Here is a 26,267-nt window from a genome sequence, read left to right as displayed (position 1 = left end):
TCTGACACAGCGGCAGGAGAGTCGAGACAGGGAAAAAGCCAACGCACTTGCAAGCTGGATGTGAACTGTGAGCAGGGTCCCCCAGGCAGGGAAGCCTCTGGAAGGAGGTGGGTAGTAAAGAGCAGGGGAGGTGGGGGAAAGAGGTGGTATGCAAGAGCAGAAAGCTTGAGGCCCTGAAAATCCCCCCAGCCAAAGGGTGACATGGTTCTCCACCCTGCTGTGCCAAGAATCACTGGGGACTTTATCAAAAATACCTCCTCTTTTACCTTCCCCGTGATTCACATGCATGACCAATGGTTACAGCAGCAATCAGACCCGAGGGAGGTGATGGAGGTGAGACAGGAAAGGCACCTGTGAATGGATCTGGCAGGGCGGGCAGGAAATGGGAGTCTGGATTTTAATCTGTAAACCAAGAGAAGTCCCACAGGTACTGAAGCCCAGCAGTGAGGTGGTGGAACAGTGTTATAGAAAGAGCAGTCAAGAAGGAACAGAGAGGGTGGCTTAGACAGCAAGAAGAGACTGGGGGAAGTGACCAATGAGGAAGCAACAGCAGGGGGCCCCTGGAAAGAGGCAGGAGCTGCTCCTGCTCAACCCCACACGCCAGCCACCCGGTGCTTAAGAGAAGCCTCAGCTGCTGGAGTCAAGAAACCTGAAACTGATGAATGCAAAATTGAGCTGCCGTTTCAAAGTAACAGGCTCATAAAGACAAAACTTTACCACTAATTTCAAAAGTGCCCTAAGATGTGTATCGGCAATTACAATTGGCAAAATGTCACATACCAAAAATTGTTCAGGGCCTTCTTGTCTGACAGCGTGACAAATATCCCCAAAATTTGTAGCACACACCTTAAAGAGGCAAAACACATGCTCATTATTCTCAGATTTCTTTTTGTCTTAACAAATTGTGAAAACCAACAAGCAGGAAACTTGAGAGCAATTACTCCGCTAGTCGGGCAGCTAACAAGCACTTACCGAGTCCGGCGCCCACTCGGCACCACCCAGGTGCCTTTGCTGCATTGGAAACAGAAGATTTACAACAGAGCACCACATGCTAGGACGTTCTGGCTCCTAATTGTCTCAATACATAATGCATTTGGTTAGCAATAGAGCAAAAGAGACCCTTAATATTCTCTGCATGGTAAATGAGCCCTGTCTCCCTGGCTCCGCATCGTGTCATGAGGAGAGGCCATAGAGAAGATGAGCAGTTGCACAGCAAGGTGGAGGGGGAGGCTGCTGGGGAGGGGGAGAGGGGTGGGGAGGCAATGGCCTTCAGAAGGAAGACTCTGACACCCAAGTGACCAGCCATAAAAGGGGAGGGCAGAGCAAGGAGTACAGTCGGAAGGGACGGCAAACCTAAGAGGGTCCTAGAGCCCCTTAGCCCAGACAGTGAGAGGCCCTGCATGTCTGGCCCGGCGTCTAAGCACAAGCCAACAGGTGTCAGCAGGCCTCTCCCTCCTGTGCCGCCCCGAATCTCCATGGGGCCCAAGTGGCAGGGAGAACTGGCAGCGGTATTCACTGTTGACTTACACAGTTCACTCTGGCCACGCTTTTCATCCAGACTGTGTCTACCGAGGAAGTCCAGGCACTTTGAAGAAATCGATTTTGAATGTTTTAACTTTCTGAGTTTTGAAACCACATGCTCCCACCTTCCAAACTTGAAAGAGCTTCCCGTAGCCACACAGTTCACAGAATCGAGGGAACAGCAGGCATTCAACCGCGCTCTTGCTCAGCACTGATGACAGCTTGCAGATTATCTACAGATAACAAGAAAAAACCCGGGTCACTTGACATACCACAGCACATGGATCACTAACTAGATTCTGAAGCTAATACTCAAAATATTGCCAGAATACCCCAGGAATCAAAACAGAGAACACCTTCTTTTGCATTTTGTCAAGTTACATCAATAGAAGGCCAACAGTTTTCAAGTCTTACTCAGATTGTCTAAAGCCTTAGAGTTACCACTTACCAGATGCCTACTGTGTGCCCGACACATGCACGAACCACTTATGTTCATCCCCTCTTTCACATTCCTCAAACCCTACGACATAAGTGTCATTCATCTTCATTTTTCCAGACGAGGAAACTAACACTCATAGAAGGGAAGTCCTGTTACCCAAACCAAATATTGGTGAAGTGGGATATATAGGAATAGCTGGCTTACAGGCCATCACCAAAGACTCACCAAACACTAGCAGGGCTAAAACGGAGCAGCCCTTGGATACAACATGCCCTGCTGCTGTCTTTCTGCCCAGGGCACCCCTCATTCTGCACCAGCATGCAGGGTAGCTGAACTTAAAGTAAAAGCTACTGCTTTATTGGCTTGAGAAGTCAGAGGACAGAGACAGAGGTGACCAGAGTAGCTGGAAAGTGAGGAAGAAATCCTGAAAGAGAGCTAGCGAAGGGAAAGCCCCCACCTGGCTGAGATTAAATCTTACCCTAACTCTTGGCTGATCTCGGCACCATGTGGGCCCTGGGGAGGGGGTAAGGTTTACAGAGTGAAGCAATAGCTGGAAGGCAGAAGGAGCTGTGTGGTTTCAGCTGCTGAGGGCTGAAGAGAGAGCAGACTCTAGAACAAAGTCAACACTCTTCAGAGGGAAAACACCAAGTCCAGAGTTTCTGCACCGTTTCATCAAGAAGACACATTAGATAATAAAAATTCATAGACATGAGAACAAATGAGGAAATGTGACTTACATTCAAGGAAAACCTCAGTCAGTAGAGACAAATCCACAGAAGATCCAGATGTGAGAAGGAGTAAACTTTAAAAGGACTTTAAAGAGCTATTAGCTAAAAGGAAAATACTCATAACAAATAAACAGATAGGAAACCTCATCAAAGAAATGGAAACTATAAAAAAGAATCACGACTTCTGACCAAGACACAGTAGCTTGGTCAGACAACAACAACAACATTCAATTAAAAATAACTAATTATGTGTTAACAGGAAAAAGTGACCCATAGTAAAGAAAAAAACAGTCAACAGAAATCAACACCAAGATGATCCAAATGTTGCAAGCACCAGACAAGGACTTTCAGGGAGCTTTTATAAATATATTCAAGGATTAAAATAAAATACAAGCATAAAGAACATACAGGGAATCTATACATCATAGAGATATGTCAGCTACAAAAAAGGTCAAAAATGGAAGCTCCAGAACTAAAAACCATAATAAGTATTGTAAAAAAAAATGTACTAGAGAGGCCTAACAGCAGACTGGAGGTGACAAAAAGAGTCACTGAACTTAAAAAAGAGCAATGAAAATCACCAAATCTGAGCATCAGACAGAAAAATTACTTTAAAAAAATAAACAAAAACAGAAACTGAAACACCTAATGGGACAATATCAAGGGTCCCAATTTTATGTAATCCAAGTCCTGGTTCAGTTCAGTTCAGTTCAGTTGCTCAGTTCTGTCCGACTCTTTGTGACCCCATGAATTGCAGCACGCCAGGCCTCCCTGTCCATCACCAACTCCCGGAGTCCACCCAAACCCATGTCCATCGAGTCAGTGATGCCATCCAGCCATCTCATCCTCTGTTGTCCCCTTCTCCTCCTGCCCCCAATCCTTCCCAGCATCAGGGTCTTTTCCAATGAGTCAGCTCTTCACATGAGGTGGCCAAAGTATTGGAGTTTCAGCTTCAACATCAGTCCTTCCAATGAACACCCAGGATTGATCTCCTTTAGGATGGATTGATTGGATCTCCTTGCAGTCCAAGGGACTCTCAAGAGTCTTCTCCAACACCACAGTTCAAAGGCATCAATTCTGCGGCACTCAGCTTTCTTCACCGTCCAACTCTCACATCCATACATGACCACTGGAAAAACCATAGCCTTGACTAGATGGACTTTTGCTGGCAAAGTAATGTCTCTGCTTTTAAATATGCTATCTAGGTTGGCCATAACCTTCCTTCCAAGGAGCAAGCATCTTTTAATTTCATGGCTGCAATCACCATCAGCAATGATTTTGGAGCCCCAAAAAATAAAGTCTGACACTGTTTCCACTGTCTCCCCATCTATTTCCCATGAAGTGATGGGACCAGATGCCATGATCTTAGTTTTCTGAACGTTGAGCTTTAAGCCAACTTTTTCACTCTCCTCTTTCACTTTCATCAAGAGGCTCTTTAGTTCTTCTTCACTTCCTGCCAAAGGAAAAAGAGATTTTAAAAAGCACTTAAAGGAACAATAGCAAAAAACTGCCCAAATTAAGTGAAGGGCATCAACACACAAATCTAAGGAGTTTAAGAAACACAAAGCAGGAAAAACACCCACTCTACAAAGACAAAGAGAACAATCTCAAGAGGTGACAGAGGAAAAAGGATATTCTACACAGGGCTATGATATGAATGACAGCTGACCTCTCCAGAAGACAGCAGGATGGTGTCTTTAAAGTGTGCAAGGAAAAACAAGAACAAACCTCAATTCTATATCTAGTAAAGCTATCATTCAAAATTGAAGGCAAAAAAAAAAAGACATTTTCAGATGAAAACAGAGATTTTGTCAGCAGCCAACCAAACTAAAAACAGTACTAAAGGAAGTTCTTCAGGCTGACGGGAAATGACATCAGATGGACACTCAGACCAAGGAAAGGAAACAAAAGCATCAAAAATGGTAAAAATGCAGGTATAAAAGGCTATGAATTATTTTTCTCTTTTCTTACTTGCTCTAAAACTTAGAATTGTTCAAATCAAAAATTGTAATATCATATTACCAGGATTGTCATGTAACGTACATATCATAATGTATGTGAAAACAATAGCACAAAGGAAGGGGGTGAGTAGAACTGTGTTGCTGCAAGGTACTATATTTTTTGAAAATTCTCAATAGAGAAATTAAAATGCAATACTACAAAAATAGTCAATTAGCCCAAGGAAGGCAGGAAAGAATTAACAGAAGAACAAACGAGACCAATGGAAAACAAAAAAAGTGGCAGAATTAAATTCATATATATCAATAATTCCATTAAACATAAGTGCAATAAACACTCCAATTAAAAGGCAGAAACTATCAGATTGGATATAAGAGCAAGACCAAACTCTGTGCCAACGAAAGGAAGAACATTTTCAGTGTAAAGACATATAGAGACGTATAAGTAAACAGATGTAAACTGATATACTATGATGGGCAGTAAGCACGAGAATGCTGGAGTGGTTATATTATCTCAGTGGACTGCAAAATACAGATTACTACCAGTGATAGAGAAAGTCACCTTTTAGTAAGAGCCAATACATGACAAAGACATTAACGTTAAATGCGTAGGTTTAAACCCTTAAAGTAGAAAAGAAGCTAGATTGAGAAAAATTAAGCTTTATCCTTAAGAAACTGGAAAACTACAAGCAAATTGAACTCAGGTAAGTAGAAGGAAGGAAATAATAAACAGCAGAAATTACCAGTATCATAAATGGAAGGGATAATACTACAGATCTTCCCAGGGAGTAAAGGCATAAGAGAATATTGTAAGCAACTTTATCCCAATAAATTAACAACTCAGATGAAATTAATAAGTTCCTGAAAATATACAACTTACCCAATGACACAGATGAAATAACAGATGTGAACAGGCCATATCTGTGTTGAATCTGTCATCAAAAATCATCTCAGAAAACCCTAGAGCCAGAAGTTTTACTGGGGGATTCTAACAAATATTTAAGGGAAAAATAACACCAATCTTAAACAAAATCTTTCAGAAAATAGAAGAGCAGGGAATATTTCCCAACTCATTTTTTGAAGCTGGAATAACCCTGATTCTAAAACCTGACAAAAACATAATAGGAAAAGAAAATTGCCTACAATAGTCCTCTTGAATATAGATGTGAAAATCTCAACAAAATGTGAGCAAATAATGGAGAAGGGACACTTCACAGCAGAATGTCAGCTGGAATCGTCGATGGATGCTAACAGGGATGGGTGAAAGTTTGATAAACAACAAACTTGTGTGGCTGCAAAGTAACTTCCCTTATTACACTCAGAGGGGAGAAGAAATGCAGAGGAACCTGGCCGACACCACCTCTGTCTAAACCACCGGAGTTCACATCGCCAATATCGGGTCAAACCAAAGTCCTGGGCCCCCTGATGTGACACACAAGAGCACAGCCCTACATTCCCCCCCAGAAATGCCGAGCTGGACCCCACAGTCACCAGGAAACGTCAGACCAGCCTAAACCGGGAGACTGGTCGCTCAGATGGTAAAGAATCTGCCTGCAACGTGAGTGATGCAGGTTCCATCCCTGGGTCAGGCAGATTCCCTGGAAAAGGAAATGGCTACCCACTCCAGTATTCTTGCCTGGAAAATCCCATCAACAAAGGAGCCCAGCGGGCTACAGTCCATAGGGTTGCAAAGAGTCAGACATGACTGAGCGACTAACACTTTCACTTTTTCTTCTTTCACCGGAAGCACTGCCCTGTCCCTTTCCTACACGTTCATGTTACAAAATTCAGAGAAAGACTCCACATCCATCCCAGGCCCAAGGAGACAAAGGACGTGCAGCCATTCAGTACCAGGGGTGATCCTGGACAAACAACAACATAGGAACATGAACCGTGGATGACGTATTAGTATTGCATCAGGGTTAAACTGCCTGATTTTGATCGATGTACTATGGGTGTTTAAGAGAAAATTTCCTTGTTTTTAGGAAACATCCACTGAAGTATTCACGAGTAAAGGGGCAACAGTGTCTCCAATTTACTCTCAAGTGGCTCAGAAAAATATACACACATATGTGCATGTACATATATATATAGAGAAAGAAAGATGTGTGTGTGTGTGCACATGTGTAAAGAGAGAGGATGTGATTAAACAGAGATAAATATAAACCATGGGTGAAGTGGGACAAAGGGTATATAGCAGTTTATTCCTGCAACTCTTCTACAAGTTTGAAATTAAGACAGAATGAAAAATTATTCCAAAAAATGTTTAAAGAACTCTCCCGTCCTCCTCAAAATAAAAAAAGAAAAGAAAAAGGGAAGAAGAAAAAAGGAAGGACTTCCCATCGCTGGTTTTCTCTGCCCACTGCACAACACTGCCTTTATTTATTTACGTATTTTACAGCCAAGCAAGCTCCTGGATAGCAGTTCACCAGCTATTCTATCTGGAATCTGCACCCAGCAGACAAGAGGGAAAAGAGAAGCAAATGAGGTGGGGGGGGAGAGAGAACTAAATAAGGAGAAGGCTGTGTCTTCAGGACTTAGGAGACACATATTTCTGATCTGGTGCTCGGCAGAGCTGCACGGAGTGACAGCCACAGAAATGAGACACGAGGCTCCGTATCCAGGGTAACGGGCAACAGGCCAGCATCTCCATCCACTCTCTCCATTGGCCACACCCACAGGACCTTATTACTGCCCGTACAAAACAAATTCACAATCATTAGAAAGTCAGCACACCGCGTGACGAGACATGACATTCCCATGGCCCTGGGAACCACATGTGTGGAATGACCACCTTCACGTTGTTGCTGGGACCCAGCTATTCTTTATAGCAGGGAACCACAACGTTTCTTTTAAATGAACGCACAAATAAAAATGAGCTTAAAAATAGGAATGACAACAAAAAATGAGGAAGCCTTAATGCAAAAACGTGTTGGGAGAGAAAAATAGGCTTCTGACAATTAGTTATAATCTCAGAATGCTAATGGCCTTCCTGCAAACAAGAGGAATTGTAATTGGTCTCCAGTGGCCTGTTTATGCTGTCGAGATATAATTACAGGATACAGCGCTTCCAGGTTTTACCAATTCATTCATTCAACAACTAACATTTATTTAGTGCCGACTCTGGGCCTGGCACTGTGCTGGGTGCCGGTGGTGGAAAGCCACCTGTGTTTTTAAGAAGCGCACCATTTCGAAGGAGAAATAAACAAACAAATGACGTTTGCGATTCAATTGCTAAATGACACAAGACAGATAGGAACCCAGCCTTCTGACTGTGTGAAGGAGGGAGTCGCTAATGTCGCCTGGCATATTAGACAGACTTCACAAAACACACCGCGTTTATGCGAGAAACCAGGACATAGGAAACCACCGCATAGTACACATAATCTGCACTGCATAACTCAGTTTTAAAATGCCCAGGATGCGTCCAGTTGGTGAGCTCTGATACTCCCAGTCATGTGTACACTACGGTTGCTGGCACCAGAATTGACTGATTGTAACTTCCAGAGAGAATGTAAAGTCTAATGAATAGACACGTTTTTGTCTATGGAGGCGTGCAGGTGCCTTGGAGCAGAAGCAATTTCTTCAAAACAGCACTGTTCCAAGAGTGCATGTGTTTGTGAACACATGGATGTAGCAATATTCACACCACGTGGCTGCAAAGAAAGCCCAAAACACAAGACCATCGGAGCACTGCAATTTGCTTCTTTTCTCTCCTATCACCTCCTCACAAATGCACATCGATAGCCACAGTGTTCAGGGCGTCACTCAGACTGCTAAATGAGAACCTGTCTTCCCAAGGGAGCTCTGCCAATCACACACATGGTCTCTGTTCCTTGAAGAATGAAATCCACTCCTATCCTACTGTTATTTCCTCGCTAAAAAGAGAACAGCACCTCTGTGCTCCAGGGCTCCGGGGTCCCAAGGAGTGAGACTGCTCCTCGACTCTTGGCCTCCAATAAACAAGGGAGGGAGCCTCTGAGTCCGACCCGAGCATACACGGGCCAGGCAAGGCACCCCAAATCCTGCTTCCCTTGGGGCTCCAAGGGAAGAGAAGGGGGAGCCTTCCAGAAGTCCTCTAAAGTGCAGATATGCCTCCACCTGGGCAGGAGTCAAGAGCATTTTTGCGTTTTGCAGCCACGTTTAAAAGCCTGCACATTACAAGTAATGAAATCGGCAACCCACTTGGAATGAAAAATACAATTTATGTGAACTAATTTGTTCTGCAAGTGACATGTGAAGAGAGCTTTTTGAAGACATTATATTTTCCGAATATTTTCGCCAAAAAAAAAAAAATAATAGAAGAATACTGCTGACAAGAATGGAGTGGCTGGAAACAAAACAAAATAAAAATCATGCAAAGACGCCTCTAGAATTATTTGTCATGCTATTATCAGTCTTTAGGGATAAGGTATTTGGTTGTCAGTTGTAGCCTTGGAAACTCGCCTAGCCAACTTTCAAACGAAAACGAAGATCTAGTTGGAAAAGTTCACCACTCAACTGCCAGATATCCCAACTAAATGATATTATCTAGGTTCACTTTGCAAAATAAATTTAATTTCTTACAGGGAAACCTGAAATTTATAAAAGAACCCTGGAGAGTTTGAATTTTAATAATCAATTATTCTTCAGCCTGATTCATCTTATAAACATATGGATTATGCAAAAAATTAAATTAGTTTAAAAAGCCGGACCTTTAACTCATAGTTGAGAACAACTTTTACATAAATGAAGAATAATGATCAAATGTTCTGATGCTGTATTACAAATTTTTAGCTCCATGGTGTGTAATGTTTCCACACTAGAATTCCTTTCTTGAACATCATTCTTTTGCAACCAAGGAAACAACTATATCTTATTGTACTCATAATTAACGCTTAAGACTTTTTAAATCCCTGTGCATTTCCTTCAAAGTGCTAGAATAATCCTGGAGCTATTTAATTCTGTGCTGTGTGTATATGCTAAGTCACTTCAGTTGTGGCCCACTCTTTGCAACTCTATGGACTGTAGCCCGCGGGGCTCCAGGCAAGAATACTGGAGTGGGTTGCCATGCTTTCCTCCAGGGGATCTTCCCAACCCAGGGACTGAACCCGCATCTCTTGAGTCTCCTGCATTGGCAGGCGGGTTCTTTATCTCTAGCACCACCCTTAGTTCTGTGATGCCAACACAAAGTGATGGACTGTGCAGCACCACCTGCCAGAGTCCCTGGGGAGGGAGCAGCAGCTACAGAACACAAGGTGGCCTTGGATGACCTTCCCCTGAGCCATGAAGGATAAGCGCAGGGACAAGCTGGGCTCTTAGTCCAAGGGTGGCCAGTGAAGGCCAGCACTGCCTCCTCAGCAGCTCATTTGTGAATAAGGGCTCTGGTAGCAAGGAGAAAGTCCTTGCTTATATAATCACTTCATAATGGGTGTAGAATCCTACAAACCCAAGGATACCACAAACTTCGCTACTAAAAGCAGAAGACGTTCAGTGCTTAGACTCATCCTTTCATTGTACACCTTTACTGGTAAAAGCACAGATATCACAGTGTTTCCCAAACAGCAATGAACAGGACACTGCCTTCTCCAGAGACTCTTTCTTATTTGGTGACATGCTCAGTTCAGTCTCATCTTACTTTATAAAACAGACATCCATGTCTATTCCATTTTTTTTTAATTGTCCAAGTAGCACCTAAAAGCATCTCCCACACCATCTCGGGCCCTCACTTTGGGAAAAGGGGCCCATGATCCCAGGTGGCTCAAGGGTTTACCTAGAAACGTCAGCACCTCACCAGCTGCCTCACCTCTGCCAGAATCACGCTGAGTCCCAAGTTTTGCCTTCTTGAAACAACTGGGTATAAGGATAATCACTTGGATCTGAACTGTGAACTTTCTCTGACCAAATACGCATTGCCGGCTGCCTTGTTTATGGGAACAGTGCTGGTCACCACTGTATGCACAGGACGATCTAAGTCACACTCATGCCAAGTTCTGGGACAGTCGGCAGAGACATGGGGCTGCTATTCCCACACAGACTATCGTTCACGCCTTCTGCTTTGTACTCATCGTCACCGCTGGGGGCCAATAGCACCAGCAGCACTGGGCGCACTTTGCTTTCAGTGTTGTGCTGAAAGATGAGCTCTTGCTCCAGCAGCATCAACAGCACCTCCTGACTTGACTTTCTAACCTGGAAGAGGTGAAAAGGGGCAGCACAGTGTGAGCCCAAGTGCTTCCAGGATCAAGACCAGACTCCACTCCCTAAGCCGAGCGCCGAGCCAGCCCCTTCTTGCTCCCCTGTGGCTCGCAGGTCTCCTTTGGTCCCCCTTCCTCCCTGAGGCCTTAGATTAGGCTGCCAACGGCACCTGCTGCTCTTCAGTGCTCAGGTCACACGTCACCTCCCCGTGTGGGTCAGGTTCCCCAGCTGTACTCTGATGGCCTAACCAGGCCCCACTCTGCCTTCATATCTCCTATGCAAGAGTTCTACACACGCGTGCGCGTGCACACACACACACAAACACACACACACACACACATGAATTTTCCCTGTATGATGACACATTGCTGCCTGTCTTCCCACTGTAGAGATTGAACTGGAAGGTGGGTACCACACAGGCACGGGGATGGAAAGGCAGCTCCATCCCCAGACACTCTGTAAAGCGTGGGCCAGGAGGATCTGCCCCTCGGGGCGGGACTCAAGCATAAAGACTCCTCAGGCCAGAGAAGGGAAAGCTGGGGAGGCGCTACCTGCCCCTTGTCCTCTGCACCAGGTGAGCAGACACCAGAGCTCAGAGGGCTCCTAAGGAGCTGGAAAGCGAACTTTTTGGAGATGTGAAAGCACAGGAAGCTCCAATTTGTGGAGCAAGTAATGAAACAGGCAGCTCATCGCAGTGATGGAGAGCAGGAAAACAGCAATGGGACCCAGAAATGTGCCAGGCAGAGTCGCAGGTGATTATAAGGGGAGCAAGCCTGGGAGACTGAAGCCTTGGAGGCTGCAACATTCATGTTTCTGAGCAGGTGACAGGATGAAAACAGTGTTTTAGAAACATCATTCCAGCAGTGGCGACGATGAAAGGCTGGGGCGGGAAGGTTAGCAAGGCGGCTGCTGCAACAAGCCAGGGGGACTGGGTTGGGGGGTGGGGAGGGGGCCCCAGCAGTATTACTCAGCACCCGTGACAGTACTCAGTATTTGAGTACAGGCAGGGAAATCCCCCCATCACTCTGAGGTGTCACATAGTTACTGAGTGTCTAGCACGTGCCAAGAGTGGGACAGGAGAGACCACAAAGCAGAAGTGCCCGACCCACCGCAGTCCCACATGGTAGCTGAGAGGCCAGAGGCAGCAGCCCGGGGTGGCAGGGGGAGGCCCCAAGCAGGGGCGGAGCCGGATGTCAAAGTCACTGAGAAGCCTGCTGGGCTGGCAGGGTGAAGGGTGATGCCCCTCAAAGTTCTGTCCCCATCAAACCTTGGAATCTCTGAAGGTGACCTTTGGGGAAAGGCTCTTTGTCGATGTGACTAAGCTGATGATCCTGCTGTCACCCAAGGTCATCAGGGTGGGCCCTACCTGTACCACAGGTGTTTCCAGAAGAGAAAGATGGGAGGAGACAGACGCAAGAGGAGAGAGTCCATGTGAAGATGGAGGTCAAGCCTGGAGTGACACGGCCACAAGCCAAGGAAGCCAGCAGCTGCCAGGGGCTGGAAGAGGCAGAAATGGAGCCTCTGGAGCCTCCGGAGCAGGCATGACCTGGACCACACCGGGATCTTGGTCTCTGGCCTCCAGGACTGTGAGAAGATAAAATTCTGTTGTTCTAAGCCACCCAGTTGGCAACACTGTGCTCGGGCAGCCCCGGAAAACTAACAGAACAAGCAAGAAGAGGGGAGAGGACAGCATGCTCACATGCAGAAATGAGCCCTGGGGAGACATCCTGGAGGACAGCACGGGGCCGGCGGCTAGATGGCAGAGTGAAGGATGAAGGGCCAGGGAAGTCAGATGGGCAAGGCTTCCAGGGTCCCACTGAAATTTGTGGTGATCACTCAGGCATGGCGGGGAGTCCAAGGGGGAAAAGCATAGGTGTGATAAGATCCTCTCGACCTCAGTGAGGGTGAAAGTGCAGAAACCCCAAGAGTTCTAGATGCTGAGAGCAGGTGAGGGGCTCCTGGGCAGCGACGCTTCTAACTCTGACCAGCCACGGGCTCAGGGGTGGTAGACAGAGAGGAGAAGGTGCCCCTGCACGCACGTGGTCCCAAAAACCCAAAGATGACTCAGGCTCTCTGTCCACGATGGAGAAAACAGGAGAGATAAGACTGAAGATGAAGAGAACAGGTTTGGGCGCTGGAGCATTTGAGCTCCACGTGGCGTGGGGCATGTCTAGGGACAGCCAGCCATTGGGCTTGAGGGGGCGAGGTCAGGGACTCACCAGCCCTGGAGGCCTGGCTGATAAGCGGCGTCCAGGTGTCCACATGCACAGAGACCTCCCCAGGCCCAGGCAAGCAGAGGAGACCCAGAACCACGAGACAAAGACCAGATGACACCCTGAAGGGGGAGGTTCTAGGGAGGACCAGGGCTGGTGACGGAGACCGGGAAGGACGAAGGCAGGAAGGAAGGGACAGGGCGGATGACGCTGCAGAGCCCTACAGGTGACGCTGCTGCAGGGGGATGGCCACACCCGATCTGCACTGAGGGATGACCAGCGGGGTGGCCTCCGGCAGGGGATCGGCCTCTTTGAGTCTCATTCTCCTCACCTGCAGAGGTGGGCAGTAGCAGCTATCTAGCAGGTGCCTGTGGGGATGAAATGATCTCACACATGTAAAGCAGTGTCTGGGGCACAGGCGCCCCAGTGAATAACCAGCTGGCTCTGCTGGTGATGGAAGTCAAAGGGTTAGGAGCTGGAGAGGGAAGCTTTAGGGCAACCCCGGCCCAGACCCACCAGAGGAGCAAGGAACACGTCCCGGGACAGCGTCTCCCACCCCACTGTCGGGACAGAGCAATGTGAACAGCGGAGCGGGCAGCCAACAAGGGCTTCTTCAAAACTGCCAAAGTCGTTAATGGTGACAGAGGGGCAAGAGGATCAAGCAGAGGAAAAAGGAAGTCACTGGATAAATAACTGGTTGAAGATACAGAAATGCAACACAATTCAAATGAGTGACCAAGACTCTCCAGATCACTGTGGATAGATCTTAGAAACAGAGAAATAAAGGCAGGCGGCAGAATGGAATTAGATTTTCAAGCATCTGATAGAAGACACTCTCTTATTCAGGGACTCTGACATGTGCGGTGCGACCATAACGCCCTGCATGGGAGGGACACCCCAAGCCAGGGCAGTGTCTCCTACATTAGAGGGAGACTGGGGTGAAGGAGGGCCCACTGTGGTTCTCATCATATTTGTGATCTATAACAAAAACAAAAAGGTCTGAAGCAAAACTCCAAAATGTTAACACTTGCTGAATATGAGCGGTGAGTATGTGGGTGTTTATGACATAATCTTCCCATGTGATTAAAATATTTTATAACATTTAAAAAAAATTAAAACTTCTTTTGAAAAAAAGTAAAAACCTTAGATTTCACAATGAGATTAGTTGAGTCCGTGGGAAGAGACCTCTCACTGGCTTCGGCACCACAAGCCGCAGAGCAGAGCCCCGAACAGGAGCCCCCTTGGGGGTCCCAGCTGCAGCACAGACGTTTGGAAAAGGAGTGATGGTGCGATCGCTCGGGGGTCAAGACCCCAAAGAGGAGGGCGCCTTAGGTATGGTTATAAGCAGAAGAGAAGCCAACGGGAGAGACTGGAAAGCTCTGAACAAGACAAGAGACCAATGAGGGGAAGGAAGACATCAGACCGGAAAAGGGGGTGGGACGTCTCTTACCCTGAGCAGGGACAAGTAGCCAGGACAGCTACATCACCGAAGGGAGAGTTCACAGCCAACACAGTTCTGAAACCCCACCAGCCACCAGGCCCTGTGCCCAGTCACAGAGACAAAGATGATCCAGATCCTGGTGTCAGGGGCTCAGAGCCTAGGATGGGAGAGAAACTACCGGTTATGATATCCAGTACAACAGGCGATCCCAGAGTCGTCCTCCACCAGATGGGCCTCAGGAGCCCGGACTCTCAACACACATAAGCGCACACTTTGGCACCCTGGCCTCCTCACCTCTAAAGCGAGGATGAACTCCGCGTGGGCCCGTTCTCCCTGGGGTGGGTAGGAAGAGGAAACAAGACCGTGTACATCACACGGCAAGAGCTCAAGAAATTGCAGCTCTTGGCAATCGCGGCAGTCATGGTGATAATACTGCTATCATGCCCAATTTTGTGAATTTCTTAACTCACAGAGTCACTGCATGTTCAGTGGCCATGAAAAGTACCTGATGAGGAACAGAGAACCGCAGGCAGGCCCGAAATGCAGAGGCCGGATGGGAGCTGGCATGCCCCCTGCCGCACGCAGCAAAACCTGCGTCTCTGCCTCCTTGGGGACCTGCGGGCCTGCCCACAGGGTGGCTGTGGCAGGGGGTGGTGAGTAGTATCTGCTGTGGGGACCAGAGAGGCGTGTGCAAGGAGCGGGGAGGTCAGCATGAGCAGAAGAGAGGGACTGGCTGCCTGCAGTGTCCACAGTGTGCTGGGGACCGACGGCCCGTGGAGGAGGCTGGGCTGTGCCTCAGGGCTGTAAGGAGGGTGAAGACTATTCAGTAAGTTGTGACTGCATCTCATTTCTGTGTTTAAAGATGACGGACGGGAGTAGAGGGGGTGTCCTCACAGGGTTTTGCGTTTGTCACAGAAACAAAGGAGACTTGGGTCCAACTAGACCTGGGAGAAGAGAGGAGGAAGGACGTGGACGGCCCCCAGGTGTGGTTCTGGAGGACTGAATAAAGTGGACGATGGTTCCCTTCCTTACGAGAGTGGATGAAGACCGCACGCCGCGGTCTTCTCTGGGAAGGGGAAGGCAAGGTCAGGGGACAGGGGCGAGGCAGGGAGAGCGGAAAAGGCTTGATGGAAGTGGCGAAGGTCTGAAAGAGCCGCCACGGTGATGTGGAAAGCAGCTGAGGAGGGACAAGCAGGACAGCCAGGCAGCACCGCAATTCCAGCGCCAACTGGAGCCCACACATTTGTGACGGCACCAATCAATGCACCATCAGCAACCAGGATGGAAGAAGCAACGGGCTGGGGAGGGGCGGGCAGAGCCGTGAGGGTGGGAGCAGGGCCCACAGGGAAAAAATGGAGAATGATGGTGGAGACAGGCCAAAAGGGTGGGTGGGCTGAGAGAGGGAGCAGCTGAGAACAACAGGATGTGAAGGCAGGGTTAGAGGGAGTCGGGAGACAGAGGTCTCTAGGGCGGGCAAGCTCAGGGTGGTGGGAAATGACGGTAAGAGAGTGGACGGCATCTCCAGAGAAGGCAGTTGTGGGACCCCCGGGGTGGGGCGGGGGCAGTGACCCAGGGCAGTGGGGGTGCGTGAGCAGCACAGGCTGACAGCAAGTAGTGCTCACTCTTGGCCGTGGACATGACTCCTCAGGAGACAGGGGCTGAGTGTCAGGAGCCACACTGGAGCCTAGGATCAAAACCACAGTCCCTGGGCTTTCCTGGTGGTCCAGTGGTTAAGAACCCACCTGCCAATGCAGGGGACTCTGGTTCGATCCCTGGTCCGGGAAGATCCCACATGCCATGGGGTGTGAATGAGCCTGTGCTACCGATCCTGCGCTCTGGAGGCCATGTTCTGCAACAAGAGAAAAGGCACTGCAGCAAAAAGGCTGCACACCACAACTAGAGAGCAGCCCCCGCTCACCAGCACTGGAGAAGGCACAGCACAGCCAAAAATATATAAATATCTTAAAGAAAAAAAACAACCGAAGCACACCACAGTCCGTGACTCCCTGCTCTGGAGTCAAACATGTGACCATGACACAGAACAAAGGTCAACAAGACTGTCAAATCCCCCCCAATCCAGCAGAACCTCATTTTTAAGAATGCATCCAAAGGAAAAACAAAACAAGAGAAAAATAAAACTGCACCTTTTATGAGGCTCACTGCATCTACAGGACAAGAAAAAAGCTGAAAGAAAGCTAAGCATTCAAAACAAAATTAAAAATATGGAGATGATAAAGACGTATAACGTCTGTGACACGCAGATGAGCTTCCTCGGGTAGAAAACCTGTCCTGCTCATCTCTTCATCCCCAGCACGCAGCGCCAGGCTTGGTGCATAATAGGCACTCAGAAGCTGTCTGAACAAATGAACGGATGGAGGAAACCGCATCCCATTATGATTAGACCCATGCAGGAGGATAAAAAAAAAAGTAAGCCCTTCGAGGAGAAAATGCAAAAATAATCAAAATACTGATGTTAGGAGAGTGCAGGCAGGATGACTTCTTTACTTCTTTAAAAACTATGCCTAATCCTAGCATATTGTCTAATAGTTAGAGGGGAGTATTTGCTCTTTAAAAATGCTTGGATCAAGGGAAGAAATACAAGTCAAAACTGCAGAATTCTTTGGGACTTCCTTGGTGGTCCAGTGGTTAAGAATCCACGTTTCAGTGCAGGCGACATGGTTTGATCCCTGGTCGGGGAACTAAGATCCCATACGCCTCAGGGCAACTAAGCACTACTCTTACAGCTAGAGAAGCCCATGGGCCACAATGAATACCCAGCGCAGCCAGAATAAAATAAATAAAACCAACTTTTTAAAAATAATACAGAATTTCTTGGCGATGACAACAACCAAAAAAAAAAAACTTGGCATGTAAAAAATTACAAATACATTTAGCCTTTGTGGAAATCCATCCCCCAAATAAACTGAGAGAAATAGAAATGACACAAGGTTACTTGCTGCAACAATTTTAACATGTCACAGGGCAGACACAGCGTCAGGTCTAGGGTAAAGCACAGTGGAGCACTGTGATGACGGAGAAAGCATTGGGACGCCTTCCCCAGCCGACCGCAGGCTAACCTCGGGGACCCCACGACAGTGGGGAAGGCCGCGGGCAGAGTGCCAGGCACAGTACTCTGCTCACGTCTGAGAAAGGAACAAGGCGGCACAGAGTACAAGGACGTACATGTATTTGCTGTGAGCTATTTGTGTGGGGGTAATTTTTAAAGGCAAAGATAACCCAAAACCTAATAAAAATGGCCATCCGTGGCGGGGAGAGAGAGAGGATGGTGAGGGAGACAGGAGTGGAAATCAGATTTCTCTAAATGTACTTCCTTTTACAGTTTTGACTTTAGAATCATGTAAAAACATTTTAAATAATTACACACCTAAATTAAATCAACATGTAAAAGCTAAAGCAATCCCTAAAAATGAAAAATAAATGAAAACAAATGAGCCTAACTGTGTATCAAGATGGCAGCTTAACCACAAAAAGAAGTGTTAGCGCAAGAGACTTTAAAGCACACTGATAGCAACATGCCTGTGCATCTCCAGCAGGAAAGAGCCTGAAAGCAAAAGAACTGCAAAGAAATCGTAAACTATACTCAGTAATTCTACCAGGCTGTTAGTAATAATACTGCTATTTTTATTTCAGATACACATACACCATACACACATAAATACCATTAAGAAGACAGATTTATACTGTGTAAAAAAAACAATCAAATAAAAAGATACAAGTATAAAATCAAGTAAGTAAAAGCCCTTATAGGGCTTCCTCGGTGGCTAAGTGGTAAAGAATCTGACTGCAAGGCAGGAGATGGAGATTCGATCTCTGGATTGAGGAGATCCCCTGGAGGAGGGCATAGCACCCCACTCCAGTATTCTTGCCTGGAGAATCCCATGGACAGAGGAGCCTGGAAGGCTATGGTCCATGGGGTCACAAAGAGTCGGACATGACTGAAGCGAGAGCATACATGTACAAAAGCCCTACGATCCTAAATTTGAGTAGGAAATATCAATATAAACTCATGGGGAATTTTTATTTTTTAAGAAAATAAATTGCTCTGTCACTAAAAGCCGTGACAGTAACAGTGAGTACCTCTGGTATCCACGTCCTGGCTTCGTATTATCATTTCCCTCATAAAGGAACCAGGGTTCCTTGGAGAAATGGCTGATTCCAGGTAGAGTGAGCTAGTAGCAAAGTCTACTGGGTCACATTAAGAAGATCAGGAGCCACCTTGAAGGGTTCCATCACTGGTCAAACTAGGACAATTTGATTATCAAAAAGAAAAACAATAATGGTAGACTAAGACATATCTAATATGTTAAGATACAGGAATTCATAATAATGCTCAAAATAAATTTTCAAAACCTAATTGGTAACCTTGAAGGTTATTAGAACACCAACTAATTCTTCTAAAAACTAGCAGATAAAGGGGGAGAGTGAAACATTTAACATGTCTCCCCTAGACAGTTTTTCCGGGTTACCAAATAGCTGCAGGGGAAGTTCTTTACAGAAGTATTCCAGCTATTAAATTAAGAAGGAATGATAGTAACAGATACACAGTACTATAGATAAAATAGATAACCAACAAGGACCTACTGCACACAACATTCCGCAATAACCTATAGGGGAAAAGAATCTGAAAAAGAGTATATATAGTGCGTATATATATATGTGTGTGTGTGTGTATATATATATATATATGCATGCACGTATAACTGAATCACTTGGCTGTACACCTGAAACTAACATAACATTGTAAATCAACTGGACTTCAATAAAAATAAAAAATAAAAGAAGGAATGATAGAATTAGAGCGTCACAATTTTGCAACCTCTAACAAAATCCTAGATCTGGGCAAGGCTCACTAGTGGCTGCTTAGAGGCCGATGAGGAACTTTATCATAAACAGCTAAGGCTGAGAGAATCTAATCCAGTGACCACATGGCTTTTGTGCTTCCTGATTTGATGCAGCAAGAAAATACAGCAACATCTAAAAAGTGTCCTCACTACACTATACAAAAATCTGAGTCTGACTGAGCCTCTCGACTTCACCAAATTGGAGGGAACACTGGGAATATAGGAACATCTCAAATGGCACTGGAAATGCAATCAGCCAGATCCCAAATGCAGGAAACCCTACAGGACTGATAACCTAGTATCCTAAACAAATAAATAGCAGGGGAGGAAGAACTACTACACATTCAAGGAGATGTGAAAGACACAACTGAATGTAGTATATGAAACTTTGGAGTATTCTGATTTGAACAGAATGTGCAAAAAGCAGATGTATGAGAAAACTGGGAAAATCTGAACATGACTAGATATTAGATGATATTATTAAGGAACCACTGAAAATTTTTATACTTGTGATAATGGTGCTGTCATTATGGGAGTTTTTAAGTGTCTGTATTTCTTAGGGAGCAATACTAATGCATGTACAGTTGAAATGTCTGGGGACTGCTTTTATCTGGGTAAGAAAAATGAAGAAAGATTGGTCAAATGTTAATGACAGTTGGAGCTGGGTGGAGAGTACGTGGACATTCATTTTAATAGCTCTTGGACTACTGGATGTGTTTGAAATTTTCCATAATAAAAAGTTTTTTTTAAAAAAAAGAGAAATAGCTCATGATAATAAGAATGCATGCCTTCTACTTTCCTATGTGATTAAAGAAACTGCACAAAAACAGACCTTTTGTTCTGAAGTCACTAAATCCTAAGTAGCTGTTTTCTGAATTATGAATATCAGCTAAAGTAAGACGAAAGAAAATTTGCTGCAGAGACCTTGAGGTTGTAATTTTTCACACCTTATTGTTTAGACCTGTGAGGTACCTCACCATGATGGGTATGAGGCATTCAGAGAGCAACCACTGGAAAATCTGATCTGTTTTCTTGTAGAAAAACGGCAAGAGGAGGAATCTGCTCCATCAGCTCAGTCCACACTGTGGGCTCTGCGGCAATAAAAATAAAAAAATAAACAAAAGAATTATATAAGAATAAGCCAAGCATCTTATACAGTATATACTGATAGTTTCTAAGCTTTTCTTACTAAAATACTTCATCAAGGAAATTAGACAAATGCAATTTAAAAATCATTTCCCATTTAGAGTGTTTATGCTACAGACAAGCTTAAAAAGCTAATAAGCTATAGGGCAATATAAAAACATAAAAAGAAGAGAGAATGACAACTCTATTATAACAAGCCATATATAAATCGAGGTGGGAACAGGAGGTCTACGTGCCGGGCCAGCGTCCAAAACCCATTACAACTAATGGCATATATGCCAGACCTATGGGTTGTGCTTATTTAAACTCTAGCCAGAATGTATACATTATAAACAATTCTTTCATAAATGTGCTCCCCCACAATCCACGCATCCCAATTACTTCAGAGGCACAGCATTAAACAAAAGAGTGGCTCTAGCTCCAATATACTACATTAAATTTAACACAAATGTATAATTGCTTCAGCACTGTAAATGGTGACTCATTTACAAAGAGAATCCATTTAAGGACTCAAAATATCCACTTGGGCCTTTTTAAAAGCATTGTGTCACATGAAAATATATGAATATTTTAAACTAATATGAGAGCTATATGGAAGGCTTATTTTTCTATTTTCTAGTGAAATGATCAAAATCTAGAGCAAGCCTAAGATTTTGGAAACTTTCTGAAGCTGTTCACCGGTCATTATAAATGCAGAGGGCAAGTGTGGGGTACAGAGCAGCCGTCAATACTGGCAGCTCCACTAGTCACTCATCTTACTAATCTCAACTCTCTGTGCTTGAGGGGGTGGGGGGAGGAGGTGGACAATGTCTTAGTATCTACCATAAGGCAGTGTGCTTTCCTTCCAAGATAGCAATTATGGAGAGGTACAAAGAGAAAGAAAAATCAAGATTAGCCTACAAAGATTGTGAGGGAAACTAATGATTGGGATTGTTCTAATCCAAAGGACTTCTTTTGACTTGGTATTTCTTAGCAACCAGGAGTCTGGCAAAACTCACAAAATACAAAAAGGCCTTACTGCCAAGACAAACAGCATTCAGAGTCCTTCAGTTCAGTTCAGTTCAGTCGCTCAGCTGTGTCCGACTCTTTGCGACCCCATGGACTGCGGCACGCCAGGCCTCCCTGTCCATCACCAACCCCCAGAGCTTACTCAAACTCACGTCCATCGAGTTGGTGATGCCATCCAACCATCTCATTCTCTGTCGTCCCCTTCTCCTGCCGCCTTCAGTCTTTCCCAGCATCAGGGTCTTTTCAAATGAGTCAGTTCTTCCCATCAGGTGGCCAAAGTATTGGAGTTTCAGCTTCAGCATCAGTCCTTCCAATGAACATTCAGGACTGATTTCCTTTAGGATGGACTGGCTGGATCTACTTGCAGTCCAAGGGACGCTCAAGAGTCTTCTCCAACACCACAGTTCAAAAGCATCAATTCTTCGGTGCTCAGCTTTCTTTATAGTCCAACTCTCACATCCATACATGACTACTGGAAAAACCATAGCCTTGACTAGACGGACCTTTGTTGACAAAGTAATGTCTCTGCTTTTTAATATGCTGTCTAGATTGGTCATAGCTTTTCTTCCAAGGAGCAAACATCTTTTAATTTCATGGCTGCAGTCACCATCTGCGGCGATTTTGGAGCACAAAAAAAATAAAGTCTCTCACTGTTTCCACTGTTTCCCCATCTATTTCCCATGAAGTGATGGGACCAGATGCCATCATCTTAGTTTTCTGAATGTTGAGTTTTAAGCCAACTTTTTCACTCCTCTTTCACTTTCATCAAGCGGCTCTTTAGTTCTTTACTTTCTGCCATAAGGGTGGTGTCATCTGCATATCTGAGGTTACTGATATTTCTCCCAGCAATCTTGATTTCAGCTTGTGCTTCATCCTGCCTGGCATTTTGTGTGATGTACTCTGTATGTAAGTTAAATAAGCAGGGTGACAATATACAGCCTTGACATACTCATTTCCTGATTTGGAACCAGTCTGTTGTTCCATGTCCTTAGTCATTCTAATCTTCTAAAAATAAGGATAATCTGATGCCAACTAAGAGGCCATTCTTCATGACAAAAATCTACTCATGGTTAGACACTGTGTATAGTTTCTCAATTAATAAACAGGTTTTACTTTAAATTAGCTATCAAAGCTCATACACAATTTCTTGGAAAAGCACAAGGTAAAATAGAAGCCTCCAGTCCCTGTACACACCTGCGTCTTCTGACAATCTGACCACGATCCTCATTACTATTAGGACGTCTTCTTCATTGTTACTGAAGTCCAGGAAGATATCAAGGAGCCCTCGGGCCATAACCTGACAGTGGAGATGCGAAAGGGTCCACACAGTTACGTGTGCTCACTCTGGCATGAGCTCCAAGCAGGTAATGCAATCAGGGGGCACCTCCATCCAGAGGGAGAAAACCCCATCAAGGGATGTCTGAAGGTGGTCATTCAACATGGGTCCACATCTTCTAGCAAGGGGACCCATATCCTCCAGGCTGGCAGTCTTTGGAGGTCAAAACTGTCCACATGCACAAAAGAAAACCTTTTTCTCCTTCTCTGACAGATTCCTCAGGCCTAGACAGACTTGAAAAAGAGGTCCCATGACAGCGGGAGGGAATTAAGTGACCAGCAAATGCAGAAGGAAAAGGTCCAAAGGGACATCTGATGGCCACCTCAATCTCAAACGGCCTCCCCCTGAGTGTCAGTACTGCCCCCTGGCTGCACCTCCCCAGGATGTGGCAATCAAAAATGACTATTATTGCTGTTGTTCATTCTCTCAGTCATGTCTGACTCTGCAACCCCATGAACTGCAACACGCGAGACCTCCCTGTCCTTCAGTTTCTCCCAGAGTTTGCTCAAACTCATGTCCATTGACTCGGTGATGCCATCCATCCATCTCATCCTCTGTTGTCCCCTTCTCTTCCTGCCCTCAATCTTTCCCAGCATCAGCATCTAGATATTGTCAAATGCCTATCGGGGGCAAAATCCCACCCTGGTTTGAGAACCACTGTGTTAAAGGATGCTGGCTCTCTACGATGTTGACAACAATCCTATGAATCTAAATTTACTTCACAAGAAGGTTTAAAGACAAAACACAAAGACCAAAAAAGACCACAATGAGGTAACACTACTCCCTCGAGAAGAACTAAAATTATAATAACAATACCTAGTGCTGGGCAAAGATAGGGACCACAGGAACTCAGACTTTGTGAGAATGCAAAATAGCGCAGGTTATTCAGAAAACAATCTGGCAGTTTCTCAAAAAGTTAAATACACACTTATCATTCAACACAGAGATTCCCTCTTAGGTATTTACCCAAATGAAATGAAAACATATGTCCACACAAAGACTTGTAGGCCAATGTTCACATTATCAGCATTCACAACAATCACAGAATGGAAAAATCTCCATGTCGGTCAAAACACAGAATATCCATTCGATGGAACACAACTCAGCAACAAAAAGGAGAGAACTACTGGAGACAACAAGAAAGAATCTCAAATGCATTCTGCTAAGTGAAAGAAGCCAGACAGAGAAGACTACATACCACATGATTCCATTTACAGGAAATCCTTAAAAAGGCAAAACCTTAGCATCAAAAAACAGATCAGTGGTTGCTTGGGTCAGCGGTGGTGAGACAGGGGAGATGGATAGCAGGAACAAACAAGGACACAGGGAGGATGGAAATATTCACCCTTGACCATGGGTGCACAATGTGAGTGCACACATTTACCCCAAACTCACTGCAGGGGACGCTTTAAGTGAGTGGGTTCTAGTGCATGAAAAGTATGCCTTGATAAAGGCATTTTAAACAAAGACACTGATGAGAGAAGTCAATGCAATCATCAGTGGCTAACGGTGGCCTGGAGGCCGTGGGATGCCTGAGAGGAGGGCCTGGACTCTTTGAGAGGTGTCTTTGAGCAAACGGAAAGGAGTCGCTGCCTGCTCTTCTGGGTCCCTGACAGCCTAGAAATAAAACTTGTCTCTGTTTCATTTCCGGCCACGCACTGGAGAACAGCGGAAGTCGAAAACCCACCAGGATATTCAGAAAAAGATGATGGAAATGTGGAATGCAAAGAGGCAGTCCAGGAGGAAATTTCACCCGACTAGACCTGTCCAGGGAGAGGGGTACAGCACCCCTACAACCTCCAACACCCAGGATGCAAGGCCAAGATCTGGCAGCTGGGATTTTTGGGGAAGCCAAAACAGACACTGTCAAGCCCCTGATTACATTCCACTGGACCACATTGATGGCAGCCTTCCCTGGGAAATTAAGCAGCCAAGATCGCCAATCTGCTTGTAGGGCCACAGAATGGATACACAGCAGTGCATCCAGCCTCAAGTGGTCCCAGGGGCCCTGCCCTCTTAAGGGGAGCCAGGAAAGCAGTAAGAGAGGGCCCTGGAGCAGGGACACAGACCCTGCAGTGAATACAGAATGTGACGGAGTAAAGACACAAACAGATGGTTGTTCTGGCACCAGCACTTTGGAGAACCTGGCTGCTTGATGTTGGAATGACCTAGAGAGGTCACATTGGATGAGCATAAGCCTCGAGACTTCTCACTGCTGGTTGTGCTGATGACCTGAAAGAACACAGGACAATTGTGTGCCTCAGAAAAGTGTGAGGAAGCTTAAGTGAAATCTTGAGACTGTATCCATGAAGCTCAGTCTGGCACTTGGCTCACGCTGGGCCCTCTAGCAAGTCAGCCATCAATCAGTATTATATAAGCAAAGAATTGCAATCAAAGTGCCTATCAGAAGAGGGAAGCTAAAATAAATTAGGATGTAGCTATACACTGGCTTACTATACAATCATTATTAAAGGTACCTATTGAAATGCACTGAGTTAGAAAGATGTCCATGATATATAAAAAGAAAAAACAAGAAAAAGAATTTTACATATAGTATGAACCCATTTCTTAACAAAAAAAAATGTTTATACATCAATGTGCAATGTGTGTGTGTGTGTGTATGTATGTGTTAGTCACTCAGTCTTGTCCAACTCTTCGTGACCCCATGGACTGTAGCCCACCAGGCTCCTCTGTCCATGGGATTCTCCAGATGTCCAACACGTGTACACAAAAACACTCACATACACATATGCTCATTTAGGAAACGTCGGGAAGTCACAGATCCCAACACCCCTCTCAGTAACTGACAGGACGAGAAAACAAAAATAGATGAAGATATGTAAGACCTGAATAATGTTTTCAACAAACTTTCCCAGTTGACGCTGATAGGATAACTCTACCCAAAAATACTGCACATTCTTTTCAAGCGCATGTGAAGCAGTCAACAAGTAAGGGTAGACTCTGGGCCATAAAACAAGTCTCAACAGTTTTAAAGAAGAGAAATCACACAAAGTTTGTTCTCTGACCACAAAAGACTTACACTCGGAATCAAGTAACAGAAAGATGCCTGAAAAATTCTCAAATATTTCAAAATTAATCAACATACTTCTAAATAACTCATTGGTCAAAGGAGAAATCATTATGGATTTTAAAAATACTTCATACTGAAAGGGAATGAAAACATTACTTATAAGAACTTGAGGACACAATTAATACAATACTTAAGTATTCATAATACTTAATACAGTACTTAATGTAAAATGCAAATGCTATGACCATAAAAGCAAAATGTTAAGCATCCCTCAGACGAAGTAAGAAAAAGAACGGCAATTAAATCCCCATCAAAAAAAAATAAAAAACTCCAAGGAAGAAAATAATACAGATTAGAGCAAAAATTAGAAAACTAGAAAATGAACATGCAACAGTGAAATTCAAAGGCAA

At 45.2% G+C, this 26,267-nt stretch overlaps 1 protein-coding gene across 7 annotated transcripts in view; it reads right to left on the bottom strand.

The window, feature by feature from the left end:
• LOC145533266 (putative serine/threonine-protein phosphatase 4 regulatory subunit 1-like) overlaps positions 1-26,267 on the bottom strand; it is a 74,366-nt gene that overhangs the window by 19,690 nt on the left and 28,409 nt on the right. For 2 of the 7 annotated variants that reach the window (XR_014073959.1, XR_014073958.1), the window contains 3 exons: positions 20,314-20,427; positions 1,528-1,754; positions 781-846 (listed from right to left, as the gene is read on the bottom strand). Coding sequence is in view for 1 of the 7 variants with exons in the window: in XM_081560344.1 (XP_081416470.1) it covers positions 781-846; positions 973-1,011; positions 1,528-1,554 (132 nt within the window). In the remaining 6 variants the exon portion in view is untranslated. Of the gene's footprint in view, positions 1-780; positions 847-972; positions 1,012-1,527; positions 1,755-1,969; positions 4,142-20,283; positions 20,428-26,267 lie in introns of those variants that run through there. The other 5 variants (XR_014073960.1, XR_014073957.1, XM_081560344.1 and 2 more) reach the window with 4 other exon arrangements.

Source organism: Giraffa tippelskirchi, chromosome 13 (assembly GCF_054371585.1).
Source record: "Giraffa tippelskirchi isolate mGirTip1 chromosome 13, T2T-mGirTip1v1.2.pri, whole genome shotgun sequence".
NCBI lineage: Eukaryota > Metazoa > Chordata > Mammalia > Artiodactyla > Giraffidae > Giraffa > Giraffa tippelskirchi.
The sequence above is the reverse complement of the archived record's forward strand: the minus strand, read 5'-3'. Positions and strand labels throughout refer to the sequence as shown.